At 51.1% G+C, this 18,167-nt stretch overlaps 1 protein-coding gene across 3 annotated transcripts in view; it reads left to right on the forward strand.

Moving 5' to 3' along the window:
- The window catches only part of KIAA1671 (KIAA1671 ortholog), a 136,750-nt gene that overhangs the window by 75,654 nt on the left and 42,929 nt on the right, over positions 1-18,167 (forward strand). The window contains exon 1 of one of the 3 annotated variants that reach the window (XM_045291316.1): positions 1,465-2,614. The exons of the other annotated variants lie outside the window; for them this stretch is intronic. Coding sequence (XP_045147251.1) covers positions 2,330-2,614 — 285 coding nt within the window. The 5' untranslated portion in view covers positions 1,465-2,329. Of the gene's footprint in view, positions 1-1,464; positions 2,615-18,167 lie in introns of those variants that run through there. 3 annotated transcript variants of the gene reach the window in all.

Below are 18,167 nucleotides of genomic sequence, written 5' to 3' on the forward strand. Positions count from 1 at the left end.
GCTATATCTTTTGATAGCCAGGCACCATCAGCTTTCTTCACCACATTTGCTTATGCACCCTTGTTTTCAGCGGTTGTATTGGGGAGATGAGCACACAATAATATGATTTTTTTGCTCTTTGATGCCTGATATGATTTTTTGCTCTTTGATGCCTGATAACTGATCCCTTTGGCACCTCATGATCACACAGGCCGGTGTGCTTCTTCCATGTGGGCTTTGTAGCTTCTGAGCTAGATGGCCGCTTGTTTACATTCAAGTCTTTAAGACCTCAGATGCTATATCTTTTGATAGCCAGGATCCATCAGCTTTCTTCACCACTTTGAGCATCTTGTTCTTAAGCTCTGCTCCAGGGCACCCCTGAGTAGCTGTGACATGAGCGAGGGAGTGGGGGGATAATTGAGTCATCATAAGCACTTAGAATCCCAGGAAAGGGAGAATATGTGCCTGCTGCACTGGCAGGGAGCCTTTAGGACAAACCTCCCCAGAGCGGCCCTTCAACTAGTGTATCTGGACAGCAAATATTTATTCAGAACCGGAACATGGCCGGGGTGAAATAACAGCAGCTGGGACTTGGCCAGGCTGATCTATGTCCTGGATGCCATGTTCCAACAGTAAATATTTGTTGGGCTTCAGCTCTGGGCCAATCTCAGTGTTAAACCCCAGGAGAATGGTGGGAGTGACAGGTAGGGTCCATGCCTGGGAGTATCTTTGCTTTGTGACCCTGGCAAATGAGTCTACCTCTCCGGGTGAGTGTGCATTTCTTCATCTGTAAAATAAGGAGCCCAGGTGGAGTCCAGGGGGAGCTGCTGGGCTGCTAGCTGAGAGGTCAGCAGTTAGAGCCCACCCAGCAGCTCAGTGGAAGCAAGGCTTGGCAGCCTGTCCCTGTAAAGACTGCAGGTAGGAAACCCCTAGGCTGGGAGGGGTCACATGGGGTCGATGGAAGGGCAAATGAACTCCCCCAACCATAATGACAATGTGGAGGCCAGGGTCCCTATTGGAAGGAGAAAGTTTGGGGTGGGGGGCACAAATTCAAGTGCCCTCCCACACCCCCTGTTGTAACCACCCCTACGGAAATCCCCCCACGTGCACCCCTCCAATCTTCAGGGTCTGGTGTCATGCACTGGCCTCCTTCCTAACTACTCCAGCTCTATGAGGGTTAAAATCCAGTGAGCTCATGTGACCCAGCTTCAACCAGAACTCCTTCTCAGGGCTTCCCTGGCCAAGCCCTCCTGCTCTGGTTGGGCCAGATGCTGAGCCCTGGGGTTGCCATGGCAAGCAACCCCCACCCCCTCTATCCTTCCCTGGGGGACTGCCAGGGGCTGTTTCACCTGGCTGCATATTGCTGCCTTCCTGGGAGGAAGAATGGGAAAGAGGAGAGAAAGGGAGGGAGGCGGGGACGGCATGGAAAGAGGACGGAGGAACAGTCCACCAGAGGGAGACAGACTGACACCCACTGGCACCCCTAGCCACTGCCTGTAGCCCACCAGCCAGGAGAAGCCCTTGGAGCTTCGGAACCTTACCCCGGCGGTGCTGTCAGCCGGTCCGTCTCCCCCGCCCCCACGCACAGCCGCACACGCGCGCGCACACGTGCAGCCCTGCGTCCTCTCTCACCTGCAGCGAGGCCACTGGGCTGGGCGACTGCTGGGAGCATGAAGTCCGCATCAACCGGGAGGGACGGTGAGCTGTGAGCGAGTTGGGACTTGAGGAAGAGGAAATACAGAAAGAAGAATGGGGGCTGAGGCCCCTCCTGGATTCCTGGGCTGTGAAACCCCTCGCTAAACTAAGCTAAGCTATGCGGGAGGGGTGTGTGTGTGCGAGCTGATGTCATCTGGGCCGCCCTGCCAGGGGACCTGTGGGCCTCACCACTGGCCTCTCCCGGAAATGAGCTAGCTGCCGGCAGCCAACAGGTTTGGTGACTGCAGACGCTGGAAGACGGGCGGCCCGTGGGGGTCAGATGGGTAGAGGACTGCCAGCTGGCGAGTTGGAGGGTCACCTGGCCTGCAAGAAAGTGGGCTCCGGGGGGCCCAGGGCCGCTGCCCCTCCCTTCCCCGCTGCTCAGGGACCATCACATCTTGGAGTGACTGTGACCATCGGATCCCACTACTCACCCCTGGTCACGGGTGAGTGCTTGGACCTGGAAGTGGGCCGGAACTTCCAGCGCTGGGGTGCTCCGGGGCTGACCCTCCTGTTGCTGAGCAAGCCACCAGGTTCCACCCCCTCCAGCTGAAGACAGCCGCAGGGGCTCCCCCGCAGGCACGCCAAGAACTTGCTTGCCTCCCAAGAGGAGGGAGCGACTGCCAGCGTTGTCCTGGCTCTTGCCCCTTCCTCCATGGATTACCTAGAGGACAAACTCACCGGGGCCCAGACCCACATGACTCAGTGGATGGGGACTGTGAGGAGGTCCTTTCAGGAGGCCCTCAACTTAGTGTCCACGACCGTGGCCCACAACCGGACAAGTGGGGAGCCGGCCAGCCGGACCCCCTTCAAGCGCACCTCCTCCCTGCGACACCTGGCGTCCCGCAGCCGGGAGTCCTTCCGGAGGTTTTCTGCCCGCAGCCAGCAAAGGTTCTCTTCCCTGAGGAAGAGGCAGGCCGAGTCGGAGGCGCCTGAGATTGTAAGCCGATGTTTTTTGAGATATTTCAACCGAGTTCTCACTGTTCCCACCCCCTACCCCCAAGCAGCACTTTCTAGGGAGGGAAGGGACCCCAGACTGGGGATCCCTGGCACAGGGCTTTGGCCTCATCCAGGGTTTTAATTTGCCCTTCAAAGTCCAGTGGCTCCAGGGGGTCAGCCCCCTGACGACTGCATTGTTCCTTCACCTTAAGTTGGGAGAACTCTGCAGGGTGCCTCAATTGTCCCAGGGTCTGCTCAGTTGCCAGTTGGTGTGTGGTGATGTGCAGTCCCTGACCCTCTGCAGCCCTTTCCTATTTTTAGGGGTGATTATTAGCCACCTGTTTCATCCACTCCCAGGCTGCCCAGAATCTTGTGTGCACCTGCTACTGAGCTTGGAGGCTGGGTAAAAGCAAGATCTTGTCAGATTTCCCCAGGAAAGTGCCCTGTGATCCAAGAGGCTGTAGCTCTGTCTACCTGCCACCTGGTGACCCGCAGACTAGTCTTGGTGTGAGTGGGAGGCCTCAGGCAAGTCCTGGGGTCCCACTGAGTTTCTCCTGGGCAGATACCTGAGAATTCAAGGGACCAGGGTGGGCTAGCAGCTCATGGTTTAGAACCAGGCCTGGGCCACACTTGGGGGTGGGGCAGGATCAATCTGAGGGATGTGAGTGATGATTTCAGTAGCCTGGCCCAGAGAGTCATCTGCCTGGCGGAGCACAGCGAGGAAGTTGTAGAGCCAGGACCAGAACACCAGCTCTGACCCCACGGCAGCCTCTTTCCAGGTCTTCCACTAACTGTAGCGGTGCATGCCCTGACCTGCGGTGGACTTGGGGGAGGAGGGCCTGGATGTTTGCACAGGGCATTCTATTGTCTGACTGTGTTGACCATCTTCAGACTGTCCCAGGAGGGCTGAAGAGCAAAGTGAGAGCCTTGGCCATGGTGGGGACACCCAGTATATTGGTGTGTGTGTGTGTGTGTGTGTGTGTGTGTGTGTCCTGGGCCACGCGGGCCCCTGAGCCAGCACTCTGCATGCCTTGGGTCACTGAACACTCATACTTGCTCTCAAGGTACAGGGACGCAGAGTTAAGGCCCAGATTGGCCCAGAGAGGTGCCATGCTCATCCCCCGGCTCACACAGCAGTTGAGGTCAGAAACATACCTTGAGCATTAGACGTGGCTCGTTAATAAGCTGCCTCCTTCTTACCCCGCCTCTGCTCCTGTGGGTCCTGCATGAATTCTCCAGGCTGGGATCTTTGAGACAGACCCCTCAGCCCCATCCCTGGCCGGTGTGGCATGGCCCTGGGAGAGAGAGTCTCTCATTCAGTTTTCCCATTCAGTCTCTCTCTGTATCTGTCTGCCTCTTTCAGTGCTCCCTCTCTGCCCCCTGTGTCTCTCTTTGCTGCCTGTTACCTCTGTTTCTTTCACTATCTCTGTCTTATGGCAGAAGAGCAAAGGGTCTGTTCATGGCCCATGGGAACTGTGTGACTCCGAGCATAGGTATGAGACTGCTGACTTCCGTGGCCATGTGTGACGTGGCTTCCTGTTTGTCGCATGAATGACCAAATGGGTGGGATGGATGAAGGCAGGTTGAGCAGGACGAGGTCTCTCCTGTCCCCAGCTGTCTCTCAGTGCTTATCATAGTGTCCATCATGCGTCACACACATCAGGCTTCCAATTCTCTTCCACTCCTGGTGGCACAGTGGGTTAGGTATTGGACCACTAACCTTGAGTTCTGTAGTTCAAGCCTACCAGTTGCCCTAATGGGTGAAAAAAAGGTGAGGCTTTCTGCTCCCCAAAGTGTGACAGTCTTGGAAACCTTGTATAGAGTCACTATGGGGCTCTGGTTACCCACTGGGCTGCTAATCACAAGATCAGTAGTTCAAACCTACCAGCTGCTCTAAGGGAGTAAAATGAGGTTGTTTCTGTAGAGTTATAGTCTTGGAAACCCACAGGGGCAGTTCTCTCTGTCCTATAGGGTTGCTATGAGTTGGAATCAACTCGATGGTAGCGAGTCATTTAAATATTTGCTTTCTGGGAGGAATTTTGAAAAATCCACAGGCAGAATCTCTTCCTGGTTGGCTGGTGGCACTGTGTATGTGTATGTGTGGGCATGATTCTAGTACTGCTCCGTGATTTATCTCAAGTGCCAGTTTGGTCTTGATCATGCCTCAGGCTCTATTTACTCAGAAGCTTGTAGAAGAATCTAGAGCAGCCATGAAGCCCTCTTCAAAGGCATGCCCTGTGATGTCTTTTAAAGCCAGCTTGGAAATCATTTGCTAATGGCCGGCCTGCCTCTGCTGCCAATGAAGAAGGGGGAGTGAAGGTTGAGGGTGGACTGGCGGCAACACAAATGCATTGTGTCTGACCCACAAAGGCAGGAAGAGAGACACATTCTTGTGGCAGCCCATCAGGTGCCCGCCCACCCACCCACCCACCAGAGACAGGAGCCCAAAGCTCCAAGCTGAGCCAAGCCAATTAAGTGGACACCAGTGAGAGAGGCTGGACAGAAAGCCCATCACTGGGCCCAATGGCAGCATCACTGGGGCACAAGTGGCAGTGGGTGACTCTTGGGTGTAGTTGGACAGGCTTGGAGCTGGATGAGTGGCCATGGGCAAGTTGCTTCTGTCAGCCTCTATGTGTGCATCTCTACCATGGGGATTCCACTCAGGCTGGCTGGACAGTGGCTGGCTGCAGGGGGAGTCCGTGAAATTAGTTACTGAGAACCCCTACAGCTATGATATGGGGGTAGTGGTAGCACTTTTTATGGGCTCCGATTCAGCGAATGCGAGGCCCACCTGCCTAGCTGGCCAGATGGGTGCCTCTGGAAAGGGCGTAAGAGCCTGGCTGACCTTTTGTGAGTGCTGGTCCCTGAGTAGTGCCGATGGTTTGTGGGGGAAATGAAAGCTCCCAGAGCTATGCTGAGGAAAGGTCCGGCAGTCTGCTTGCAAACAGGCCACAGCCTTGCAAACAGCACAAGGCAGTTATCCTCGGCACTTGGGATCCCTGTGAGCCAGAATTTGGTTTATGTGACTGCGTCCCAGACCCCATGGTCTATAATTTGCATATTGATTCATCTTTTCATTCGATTGGGGTTTATGGAGTACCTGGAACCTAGGTATCATAGGGGTCAAATCACTTGATTTGAACCCACTAAACCGCTCCAAGGGAGAAAGATGAGCTGGTCTGATTCCAAAGAGACAGACAACCTTGGCAGTTCTGCTCTGTCCTGTCGTGTCAGAATGGACTCCAGGGTAGTGGGTTGGCCAGCTGGTGCTGGGCATGTAGAACAGATCAAACTTCATGCCTTCTAGCAGGGCCGATAATTGGTATATCCGCATGTAAATTTTCATGTTTATTTACTAGGAAGCGAGAAAATGGATCTATGGTGGCACTGCAGGTTGCACTTTGGGTTCCTAACCACAAGGCTGGTGATTCAAACATGCCAACCACCCCATGGGTGTGAGATGAGGCTGTCTACTCCCATAAAGACTGTCAGTTTCAGAAATCCCTGTATAGGATCAGTCTGTGTTGGAATTGATACCAGTGGCCTCTAGCAAGTCTGGGCTCTTTAACATCAAACAGTTGCTGGGTATCAGGGTCTTCAGCTTGGCACTATTAACACTGGGTCTTTCTTTATGTCACGAGTAGCATCCTTGACTTCTGTCCACTCGGTGCCAGCAGCACCCCTCTCCCCCAAGTTTTGATGGTCAAAAGTCTCTTCTAGGCATTGCCAAGTATCCCCTGTGGGAAAAGCAGCCCCCTTGGAGAACTTGGCTGGACATGCTTTGGTTTGGGAGACTACAGAGCCCTGGGTACATTATAAAATTGAGTCCACTCAGAGGAAGAAAGGCCTGGATATCTCCTCTTTGAAGAACCCCCCTCCCACCCCCCCGTCACCACAGAGCAGAGCTGTCTCTGTGGCCACTGGTTAGGGAGAGTGGAGTTGTCGCCAGAGCGTTCTCCCCGTGACTCCGGTGGAAGTGTGGCAGAAGAGGAGAGGACCCCATATAGACTGAGTACCTCCTGTTAAGGAGCTGCTGCTGCTGCTGCTGTTAGATGCCTGTTGAGCTGATTCTGACGCTGCAGCCTTATGGACAACAGAAGGAAACACCTCCTGGTCCTGCGCCGTCTTCTTCATTGTTAAGTTTGAGCCCACGGTTGGAGCCATGCTGTCAACCCATCTCTTCAAGGGCCTTCCTCTTTTTCACCACGCCCCCTCTACTTTCCCAAGCATAATGTCCTTCTTCAGAGACTGGTCTCTCCTGACACGTCCAAAGTACATGAGATGAAGTCTCCCTGTCCTTGCCTCTAAGGAACATTCTGGCCATACTTCTTTCACAACAGCTCTGTTGGTTCTTATGGCAGTTTGTGGTGCTGGCCTTATGGGATCCCGAGGAGCCAGGTCGTAGGTGAATGGTGGGAAGGACAGGGACGTGGTGGGGCTGGGCCTGCTGTGGGACCCCGCCGCCGGCCACACCAGGGCTCCTGGGTTGGTGCACAGCGGCTGGGCCATGTTTTCAATCCCCAGTTGAAAGCTGAGCTGAGCGTTTGGTTTTATGTCAATTATAGATCAAAGTAGATGCTCAAAATAGCAAGGTTCAGTGCCCCCCCCCCCACCTCCCCACGCATGCCACCCCACTCCGGTGGGAGAATGTGAAAGGAAAGAGATATTGGCAGCATCTTCTGGAGTGCACTTGCAGTCCCTATCCATCCTGGGTCTTTCTGTGCCTTGGCAGCTTTGACAAATTATCACAGTCCACCGGCTCAAAACCAAACCAAACTCACTGCCATCAAGTCAATTCTGCCTCTTAGCGACACTACGGGGCAGAGTAGAACTGCCCCTGAGGTTTCTGAGACTGCAACTCTTTACGGGAGTAGAAAGCCTTGGCTTTCTCCCTAGGAGTAGTTGGTGATTTCGAACTATAGACTTTGTGGTTAACAGCCTAATGCTGGTCAATCCTAACTCATAGCGACCCTCTAGAAACCCTTAGGGCTTCTGAGGGAGCCCTGGGGGCATAGTAGCCATATGTTGCGTTGCAAGACTGGGCTTTCTACTCTCGCTTGCAAAGAGGTCGTCTCGGACACCCACAGGGGCAGTTCTACCAGGTCCTCTAGGATCACCATAGGTTGTCATCAACTGGGTGGCATGAGTTGGAGGTTTGGGTTTTATTGCCGTTGTTTTTTGTTTTCTTTTTTTGGGGTTTCTAAGATGGGAAATCTTTAGGGAAGCACATAGCCTAAGGTGACCAGACATCCCGATTTTTAACAATTTTTCCCGCGTCCCGTGGTGTTTTAAAAAAGTTCCGATTTTTGGAAAGAATGCACGACAAGCTAGGGTATATGGTTTTCGGCTGCCATGTGGCTATTTTGCCAGGATATGAGTTTTATCAATGGTGTCCCGCTTTTGGCCCGCTTTACCAATGTTAAAACCTGGTCACCTAACATAGCCTCAACTTTCTCTTGTGGAGCAGTGAGTGGTTTTGAACAGCTGCCTTTGCAGTGATCAGTCCAGCACTGAATCTACTGCATCACCAGGACTCCTTTTTCTTTCCCAATTGTGAATATTTTTTTCTTTATATGTATATCTTTTAATTATTTTATTGGGAGCTGATACCATTGGTCCTGAAGGGATCATCTGCCCTGGATTCCCTGTGTTTCCAGTTCCTATCTGTACCAGTGTACATGCTCTGGTCTAGCCAGATTTGTAAGGTAGAATTGGGATCATGATAGTGGGGGGGGAGGAAAGTTGGAAAGTTGTATGTTTAATCATTGTTACACTGCACCCTGACTGGCTCGTCTCCTCCCCGTGACCCTTTTGTAAGAGGATGTTCAGTTGCCTGCAGATGGGCTTTGGGTCCCCAGTCTGCAGTCCCCCCATTCACAATGATATGATATTTTGTTCTTTGATGCCTGATCCCTGATCCCTTCGAGAGCCAGGGCTCTTTTTAAAAAAAATTTCATTATTTATTTTAATCGTTTTATTAGGGGCTCATACAACTCTTATCACAATCCGTCCATACATCAATTGTGTAAAGCACATATGTACATTCATTGCCCTCATCATTCTCAAAACAATTGCTCTCCACTATGGAGGCCAGAGGTCTTTGTTCAAGCTATCTGCAGTGAGGATGTCCTGGCGTCTTTGGGGGCTCCAGGCATCTGTGGCTTGTGGCTGCATCCCTCCAGTCTCTGTGGTGTCGCCTCCATGTCCTCCCTTCTCATCTTTATTAAGGACCCTTGTCGTCCAGATAGGGGCCACTCCACTCCAGTGTGACCTCATGTCCAGAGCCTTGCACTACTTACCTGTGAGCTCTTGATTTGCGCCGCTGTTCTGCACCATAAACTTGTAGCAACCCCACGGGACAAGAGTAGAATGTCAGCAGAAGCAGATCACCAGCTCTGCAGTGCCTGATGGGTTTGAACCACCAACTTTTCAGTTAGCAGCCAACATCGCACTGCCAGGGCTTCTGAACAGAATTAAATCTGCAAAGACCTTTTTGCCAAACAAGGGGATATTCTTAAGTTCCAGGGTTTAGTACCTGGGCATAAGCATATAGTTGGAGGAGGGCACTATTGAATTCACTCCCCTTCTGCACGAGCCTCTTGGCTTCTCCCACTGGGAGTGCTGGCTCTCAGCTTCAGTCTCTGGCCTTCAGCCACAGGGCAGGTCATCCCGGGCTCTGCCAGGGTATGCTTGGTCCTGCCTCCCTCCCTTAGCTCCTTGTCCCCCTGTTCATTGTCGCTTACCCACACCTGCTTCCATCCCTAGGACCTGTGCACTGGCACTTGAAATCCCTCTGCCTGGAATCCCCTCAACCTGCATCTCTCAGCAGAGATTCCCGCCAGCTCAGCCTAAGGTTCCTCTCCACCTCGGTCTGCATGGAGTTTCATTTCATTTGTTTTCTTTCTTTTTAAATTTAAATCATTTTATTGGGGGCTCATACCGCTCTTATCACAGTACATCCATCCATCCATTGTGTCAAGCACATTTGTACATTTATTACCATAATCATTTTCAAAACATTTTATTTCTATTTGAACCCTTGGTATCAGCTCCTCATTTGTCCCCCTTCCTCCCCACCTCCCTCACGAACCCTTGATAATTTATAAATTACTATTATTTGTTCATGTCTTACACTGACTGATGTCTCCCTTCACCCACTTTTCTGTTGTCCATCTCCGAGGGAGGGGGTTATATGTAGATCATTGTGATCGGTTCCCCCTTTCTCCCCCCACCTTCCCCTTCCCCTTCTGGTATCACTACTCTCATTATTGGTCCTGAGGGGCTTATATGCCCTGGATTCCCTGTGTTTCCAGCTCTTCTCTGTACATGTACATGCTCTGGTCTAGCTGGATATGTAAGGTAGAATTGGGATCATGATAGTGGGGTGGTGGTGGCGGGGGGAGGAAGCATTAAAGAACTGGAGGAAAGTTGTATGTTTCATTGGTGCTATACTGCACCCTGACTGGATCGTCTCTTCCTTGTGACCCTTCTGTAAGGGGATGTCCAATTGTCTACAGATGGGTCTCCACTCTGCACTCCACCTCATTCACATTGATACGATTTTTTGTTGATATGATTTTTTGTTGTGGGTCTTTGATGCCTGATACCTGATCCCATCGACACCTCATGATCACACAGGCTGGTGTGCTTCTTCTATGTGGACTTTGTTGCTTCTCAGCGAGATGGCCACTTGTTTATCTTCAATCTTTTAAGACTCTAGATGCTATATCGTTTGATAGCTGGGCACCATCAGCTTTCTTCACTACATTTGCTATGCACCCATTTTGTCTTCAGCAGTCCTGTCGGGAAAGTGAGCATCACGGAATGCCAGGTTATTAGAACAAAGGTTATTAATTCTTGCATTGAGGGAGTACTTGAATAGAGACCCAATGTCCGTCTGGTACCTTGATACTTAACATATAAATATATGTACCTAGCTCTATTTATACATTATCATGTATAAATATATTTACATATGTACATGCCTGTATTTAGTCCTCTAAATGCTCTTTGCCTCCTAGCTCTTTCCTCTATTTCCTTTTCTTTTCCTCTTGTCCCACTATCATGTTTGGCCTTCATTCAGGTTTCAGTAATTCCTCATGGTTACATTGCCCTTGATCAAGCCCTACCAGGCATTCTACGCCTTCCTCGCCATTGATTTTAGATCACTTGTTGTTCCCTTGTCCCTGGGTTTGTTAGCACCCACTTATTTTCCCTGCCTCCCCTCTCCCATATCCCTGCCCCCCAGACTGGTGGGTCCCATTGTTTCCTCCTCCAGATTGTTTATCCCACCTATCTTATCTAGATAGACATGCAGAGACAATAAGTACACAAAGAAGGCAGAGCAAAACAAAACAACAAAAGCAAACCAATGCACCATTTGTTTTCTTGCTGGTCCGCCGCCGCCTCCTGCCTTGGAATGCCGTGCATCCTGTGAGACTCAAGGCTCGGTCTGCCCGGTTCCCCCATGTTTCCTCCATGCCGAGAACTCGTGCCAGGAACATTGGCATGTTTGCCCCTGCCACTCTGGAGCCCCCTCTCCCTTTTGTTCTCGTGTCCACCATTGCCATGTCACAGACAGTGAAACTGAGGCCCAGGGAGAATAAATCACTTGGCCCTGACCCGGACCTCTTCAGAGTCTGTACTGGGATTCCAGCCCCATAGCCACCTGGGACCCTTTCTTCCCTCGGGGCAGCATGGACATTCAGGTGCTTTGGTAATCAAAGGCATTCCCTTCATTCACTAAGACTTTTTAGTGGAGGGCCTTCTCTGTGCCTGATGGAGATGAGAGCGGACCGCTGAGAACCAATCAACAGCTAAGTTAACTTACGAAGGAACTTGATAGTCTCCAATTATCATTTGAGCTCTGGAGAAAAGCTTGTGCCAGGATATGAGGATGGGGTGGGGATAGGGGAGCAAATTTCAGGGAATGGGATTAGGGAGGTCCTCCCAGAAGGTGGCATTTTAGCAGAGGGAGGAGTGAGTGAGCCGTGAGAAGGCTTGGGGGTGGAGAACCTTGTGGCCGAGAGAATAGCAAATGTGAAGGCCCTGAGGCAGGACAGGGTCTGCTGTGTTTGAGGAGCACCCAGGGGACCAGGTGACTCTCAGCAGAGGGTGTGAGTAGGGGAGAGAGGAGATGGATCCAGAGAGGTGGGTAAGGGCCAGGTTGTTTAGAACCACGGTGTTGAGTCTATTCAGACTCATGGTGACACTACAGGACAGAGGAGAACTGCCCCGGGGTTTCCAGCTGTTGATATGATAGCAACAGTCCCATTTTCTTCCCTTGGAGTGGTTGGTGGGTTTGAACTACAGGGCCCAGCCCAACAGTGAGCCCACAGCACCACCAGAGCTCCAGGTCAGGTCCAGGTGTGAGGTTTTAGTGCAGGAGCGGAAATACCGCCTTGGGTATTGGAGTGTGTGCTATTCTGAACAAGGGAGTGCTACCCTGAGCTTGGTGTTTTGAAAATTGCCCTTCAGCCCCTGCGTGAAGAATGGGGTTTTGGGAAGGGAGAGCACAGCACTTATTGAGCCCTTGCTGTATCCAGACACAGCTTGATAGGCATCTCCTTGGAGACCCAGACTTCAGGGGAGCGGTAGTCCAGCTGCCTCTAAGTCCAGCTCCTGGAATCTCATGCTGCCTGGCTCCTTTTGGGGACCCCAAAAGGCAGGCTCTTTTCTCCATTCTGCCTCAGACTTCAGCCCAGCCCCAGAGGCCGGGGTTCAGGTGCCTCAGCCTTTTGTTGATGGACAGGACGGCTGCATTCTATTGGAGTGTCCCAGTCCCGTTTCAGGTCTCCTGTTCGCCAGGCAGGCAACAGCATGATGTCACCTTGAGGACAATGGTCCCTTGATGAATCCACCTGGGCCTGAAAGCTGGGCCCAAAGAAGGTGCCTCTGAGTGAGACCTGGAGTGACACGCAGGGCGGGACACAAGCTAGCCACTGTGGTTGGAGGTGGGAGTGCCAGCCCCCACCACTAATCGTGGGTTTAATTAGTACAATTGAGATATATGTATATATATTATTAAAGTCATCAAGAGCATAAGAGATAAGAGATATTAAAATGGAGTCAGACACATTTCATGGTAGCAATGCTCACCTCAGCCCCGCTTGGTGGTCCACGTGGAGAGAGGGGGAAGGGAAGGAGGACAAGGGGAAAGGGAAGCAGGGGAGGAGAGGAAGCTAAGGAGAGGTCAAGGGAGGAGTCAAGAGAGAGAGACATTTCTCTCTTGCTAACCCAGGCCTATATACCTTTGGGGGCGTGCAGTCCCACTAATTACAGGTGAAGACATATGTCACAGGAAGGGGTTGCACTATAGGTTATACAGCAATGAGAGGGGGGTGGTCTAGGGGCATGCGCAATAGGAAGAGGAGGGATTAGGGGTGTACATGTGACAAGATGGGCAGCTCCTAGAGTCAGGAGGGCAGCTGCATCTCCATAGGAACCGTTATCAGTAGGGTGTGAACCCCACCTACAGGAACCAATGACTTGGCCTGTCCATTGTCCTTAACAGCAGGGAGCAGGGCCCACTGCAGTCTGGTGACCGGACTGTCTTCAGGGAGGACTTCTGTAAGCATCTGACCTCCCTCCACAAGCCGTGAAGGGCCTGGTATTCCAGGGGGTCTGCTCTCATGAAAGAACTTCCCTCCTCTCTGCCCTGCCTGCAAATGAAATGATGGGATGTGCTCATTTCGTGTTACAAAAGTAAGCTGAGTGAAGCAAACAGGAGTCCCCATTGTTCCTGACGCACATGCGCAATACTTGGCATTCCAGTGCATCTACTTCTGGTCTTTCCCCCCTTCCTTCTCTCAGATGAAATGACCAACCAGCTGTCTCTTCATATATGTGTAAATGTATATATATTAACTGTCTTATGTCTTTTAGGACCACTTGCTCTCCAGTCCATTCTCCAATGTGTGTCAGCGTTACAACTATGTTTCATCGGCTTGTCCATGGCTGTGTTATTATTATTTAAAAGACTGCCAGGACTTTCTACTGAGGCAACTCTGGTTGAACTTGAACCTCCAACCTTGTGTTTCACAGTTAAGTCCAGCACTTTGACAGTTTGCACCACTGAAAGATTCCACTGAATGTCTTCGTTGTTGTTGCCATCTAGTGGAATTCAACAGAGTAGAGCCGCCCCATAGCCTGATGATGCTATGGGTTGGCCACGGAGCTGTTAACTCCGAGGCTGGCAATTCAAACCCACCATCTACACCATGGGGGAAAGATGAGGCTGTCTGCTCCCATGAAGGTTGACAGTCTCGGAAACCCTGGATAACGTGGCTGTGAGTCAGAAACAACATGATGGCCCTGGGTTTGGTTTGGAATCTCCACGGGAGCAGATTGTCAGGTCTTTTCTACTGCCTTGCAATAAGCGAGGTTTTAAAAGGTTGTGTAAGGTGTTTGTGTGCTCTGGTGGGACCCTGAAGGAACAGGGTCTGTGTGTGGGCCTCACTGTATTGTGGAGAGATCTGCATGTTTCAGATAAGCCTGTCTCCTTCTTTCCTGACCCAGGGCCCCTTTGCCACTCTCACTTTCTCTCTCTGCCTCAGATGTTTTCTTTAGGCACATACCTTTTGTTTCCCCACCAGGAAGTCAGAACCATAGGAAGGAAGTCTGGGTTGATACATATCACAGGGACGTCCTATTTTGGGATCTCATGAAGAATAGGGTCTTTAGCCAGAAGCCATCATAGTAGCTCCATATGAAAAGAAATAACACACTGGCGTTTTGGTAAATGTTTATACCCTAGGTCTGTGGGGAGAGAGCCGTGCTGTGTAGCACTGGCCAATTTCCATAGTTTAAATACTCAACACACCCATACACATCATGGCCAAATTCAAGCTGCCAATCAGCTGCCTCTGAACACAGAGCTAGGAAGAGACACACAGAGCTGGGGTGAGATATAAAGGAGTTAGTAGCTCACTACTGAGGAGCCCTGGGGGCGTAGTGGGTTACTCATTGAGCTGCTAACTTCAAGTTTAGCGGTTTGAATCCAGCAGCTGCTCCAAGGGAGAAAGATGAGGCTGTCTGCTCACGTAAAGATTTGAAGTCTCAGAAACCCACAAGGCAGGTCTACTCTGTCCTCTGGGAGGTTGCTGTGAGTCAGGGTCAACTCAGTGGCAGTGGGTCTGGCTTAGATCACTATTATATGGTATTTCTACAATGCCAGCACAATAGCTGTAAGAGACATAAGGAATAGTTATAAAACCGAGCAACTCTGCTTTTCATATTCCTTTTTAATTGCTCAGCAGCCATGGTGCTGTAGTAGGTTAAACATTGTACCACTAACCACAGAGTCAGCAGTTCAACCCACTGGCCACTCTGAGGGAGAAAGAAGAGAGACTGCACCCATAGAGATTGACAGCCTCAGAACCCCCCGGGGCAGTTCTCCTCTGTTTCCACACAGGGTCCCCATGAGTTGACTCAGTGGCAGTGGGTTTGGTTTATTTATGTACGTTTATGTAATTTAATTTTTAATAATGGCTGGGTTGACCAACTGGCTGAACACAAAAATCCTTGATGACGTCCGGCAGCTGACTCTGGGGAGCCCATGCAGGCCAGCTCCAGCCGATCCCTGCTGGCTCAGAGCGCAAGCTGTGGGGTCAGAGAGCTTCAGCTTTGAATCCCAATCCCCTTTTATCAGAACAACAGCCCCGGCTCCGTCTCTGCTGTATAGGGCCAGCGTTGAAAATGGCCTCTGAGTTGAGAACTATTGTGTGGAGAAGATGGACTAGATGGAGCCTAAGAACAACATGTCAGCCCCTCTGTTTCAGGCCAGTTTGTTACGCAGCCTTCAGCCTCTCATACAAGGTCCTTTTCATTTGTCTGCATCACCACAAGGCAGATGGTTTAAGCTGCCATTTCATAGAGGATTAAATTGAGGAGAGAAGACCTCAACGGGCATATCCTGTCATGTGGTCACTGCTGGTCATCCTACTGGATGCCAATCCTGTGCCGTGGGCGCCCCGCTTATCAGCGAGGCTGCTTAGGCAGCCCGGGCTCAGGGTCCCCAGGGCTTTTGAGAAAACTCAAGCTTTTAGGAGTTGGCACAAATCCCCTGGCACAAGATGGAATCCATTTCTTGGATCCCAGTTGCCCTGGCTCCATCTGACTCATCAAGCATTCATCAGCGGGGCTGCAGTCTAGGCAACAGCCAGCAGAATATCTGGCTTTAAGCATGTGGATGTAAGGGGGACTTTTCTAGACCCGAGGAGTCTCCTTGGATTGCCCTACGTGGAAAGGGTTAAGTAGACCTGATGGTGCAGTGGTTAAGTGATAACTGAGAGGTCAGCTGTTGGAATCCCCTAGTGGCCGCACAGGAGAAAGACGAGGCTGTCTGCTTCCGTATAAAAGATGGATAGGCTTGAGAACTCTAGCGGCCAGTTCTACTCTCCATTGGGTCACTCTGAGTTGGAAGTGGCTCCACGGCAGTGAGTTGGACAAGTGGAGCAACCTTGTGTGAGGTCTTATTTTGTTCATCTATTTTATTGTCTTTCTCCTTGGAGCCCTGGTGTTGCAGTGGGTTACGAGATGGGCTGCTAACCACACCACCAGCTGCTCCTTGGGAGAAAGACAAGGCGTATTACTCCTACTCTGTAAAGATTGACAGCCCTGGAAACCCCACAGGGGCAGTTCTACCCTGTCTTATAGGGTTGCTGTGAGTTGGAACCAACTTGATGGCAGTGAGTTCTTTTTTTTAATTTTAATTTTTTATTCAAGGGTGAATGGAAGTCTGAGCCTGCTTCTGTTGGTTCAATGTTGGACTGTTAATGGTGACTGGTTCAAACCCAGTAGCCACTCGAAGGGAGAAAGATGAGGCTGTCTGCTCCTGTAAGGATTGACAAGCCTCGGAAAACTTAAGTAGGGCTGCTCTGAGTCAAAATTGACTAAATGGCAGTGGGTTTGATTTGGTTTTTATCCAAAGGAGAAGTCGTCCTTGACTCATGCAAAGAGTCAGTGTGCTCAGCTGCTCACCAAAAGGTTAGATGTTTGAGTCTACCCAGAGGTACCTTGGAAGAAAGGCCTGGCGATCTACTTCTGAAAAGTCAGCCACTGCAGCCTGTATGGAGTATAGCTCTACTCTTGACACACATGGGGTCGCCATGACTGAGAGGTGACTTCGTGGCAACCAGTCAGTCACAGGAGAAGACATTACGTATCCAACATCGACTAGTTCACAGTCCGCACAGCCTGGGCCCAAACCCATCTCTACTTATGCCTCATCTCTCACCCTTCCCATCAGGGCTGCAGCCTAGGCACCCAGCGTGCCTTTCTAGAAGAACTGTACCCGTGACGGTCCGTTTCCATTTGGGGCTGTGTCGTGTGCTGTGAGGTGGGCAGGGGGAGAGGCTGGCCTGTGTAGATGGGATGGTGAGCAGTATGTCTGGCCCCTTTCCCCGGGATACCAGCAGCAACCCTATGGCAATCAAAAACCTCCCCAGATCTTGCCAACGTTCCTCAGGGGAACAGAATCACTGTTGAAATCACTGATGGCGAGGGTTAGGGTGCAAGCTGGTTTTATGTCTCTAGCCAGCCCAGAGGCCTCCAGACCATGGGGCGTGGGGATGCAGGCAGTGGGCTTTTTGAATTCCTCAACTTGAGAAAAGGAGCCATTGATTTCTGGTGTTGTTTTGAGCGAGTCTTTCTGCGATGAGAGAATGTTTTTCCTCAACCACAAAATGGCAGACTGTGTGTGTTGTTGAGAATGAAATGAGACGGGTAAGTGTCTTGCCAAGCAATCACTGCTGAATGAACAGTGGCTTTTGCTCCACTGAGGTGGCTGTGGCTAGGTGCCATAGAGTTGCTCCCTGTCAAAGGGACCCCCAGTGTTCCAGAATGAACACCACCACTCCTGCACCACCCTTACAATCGTGATTGAGCCCACTGTGTCAGTCTATCTTAGGGTGGTCTTCCTCTTCTCCGCTGCCCCTCCGCTTCCCCAGCGGTGATGTCCTTCTTCAGGGACTGGTCTCTCCTGACAACATGTCCAAAGAAAGTGAAACGAAGGGGCATTCTGACAAAACTGTCTCCAAGACAGAGCTGGCAGCCCGTAGTCTTTGTCAGCACTGGATTGCAAATGCATCAAGGCTTCTGCCGTCTTTCTTATTATTTACTGTCCAATTTGTACTTGCATGTGAGCTGGTCGAAACACCATCCTGGGTCCAGCACACTGTAGACCTCAAAGTGATATCTTTAAAGACCCCGGTGATGTAGTAGTCACACACTGGGCTTCAATTCACAAAGTAGGCAGTTTGAAACCACCACTGTTCCACAGGAGAAAGACAGGGCTTTCTACTCCTATAGAGAGTTCTGGTCTCAGAAACCCACAGGGGCCATTCTACCTATTCTATAGGGTCGCTGTGAGTCGGCATTGACTCCATGGCAGTGCGTCTGGGTTGTTTGTGTGAGCAGCAGATTTGCCCAATACAATATGTCCTTTGACCTCTTGACTGCTGCTTCCATGGATTGTGAATCCAAGCATGATGAAATTGTGAATCCAAGCATGATGAAATCCTTGACGTCAATCTTTTCTCTACTTATATTGGTCC

This window comes from Echinops telfairi, unplaced genomic scaffold (genome assembly GCF_000313985.2).
Source record: "Echinops telfairi isolate 266 unplaced genomic scaffold, ASM31398v2 ScPeMD7_70;HRSCAF=299, whole genome shotgun sequence".
In the NCBI taxonomy this organism is placed as follows: domain Eukaryota; kingdom Metazoa; phylum Chordata; class Mammalia; order Afrosoricida; family Tenrecidae; genus Echinops; species Echinops telfairi.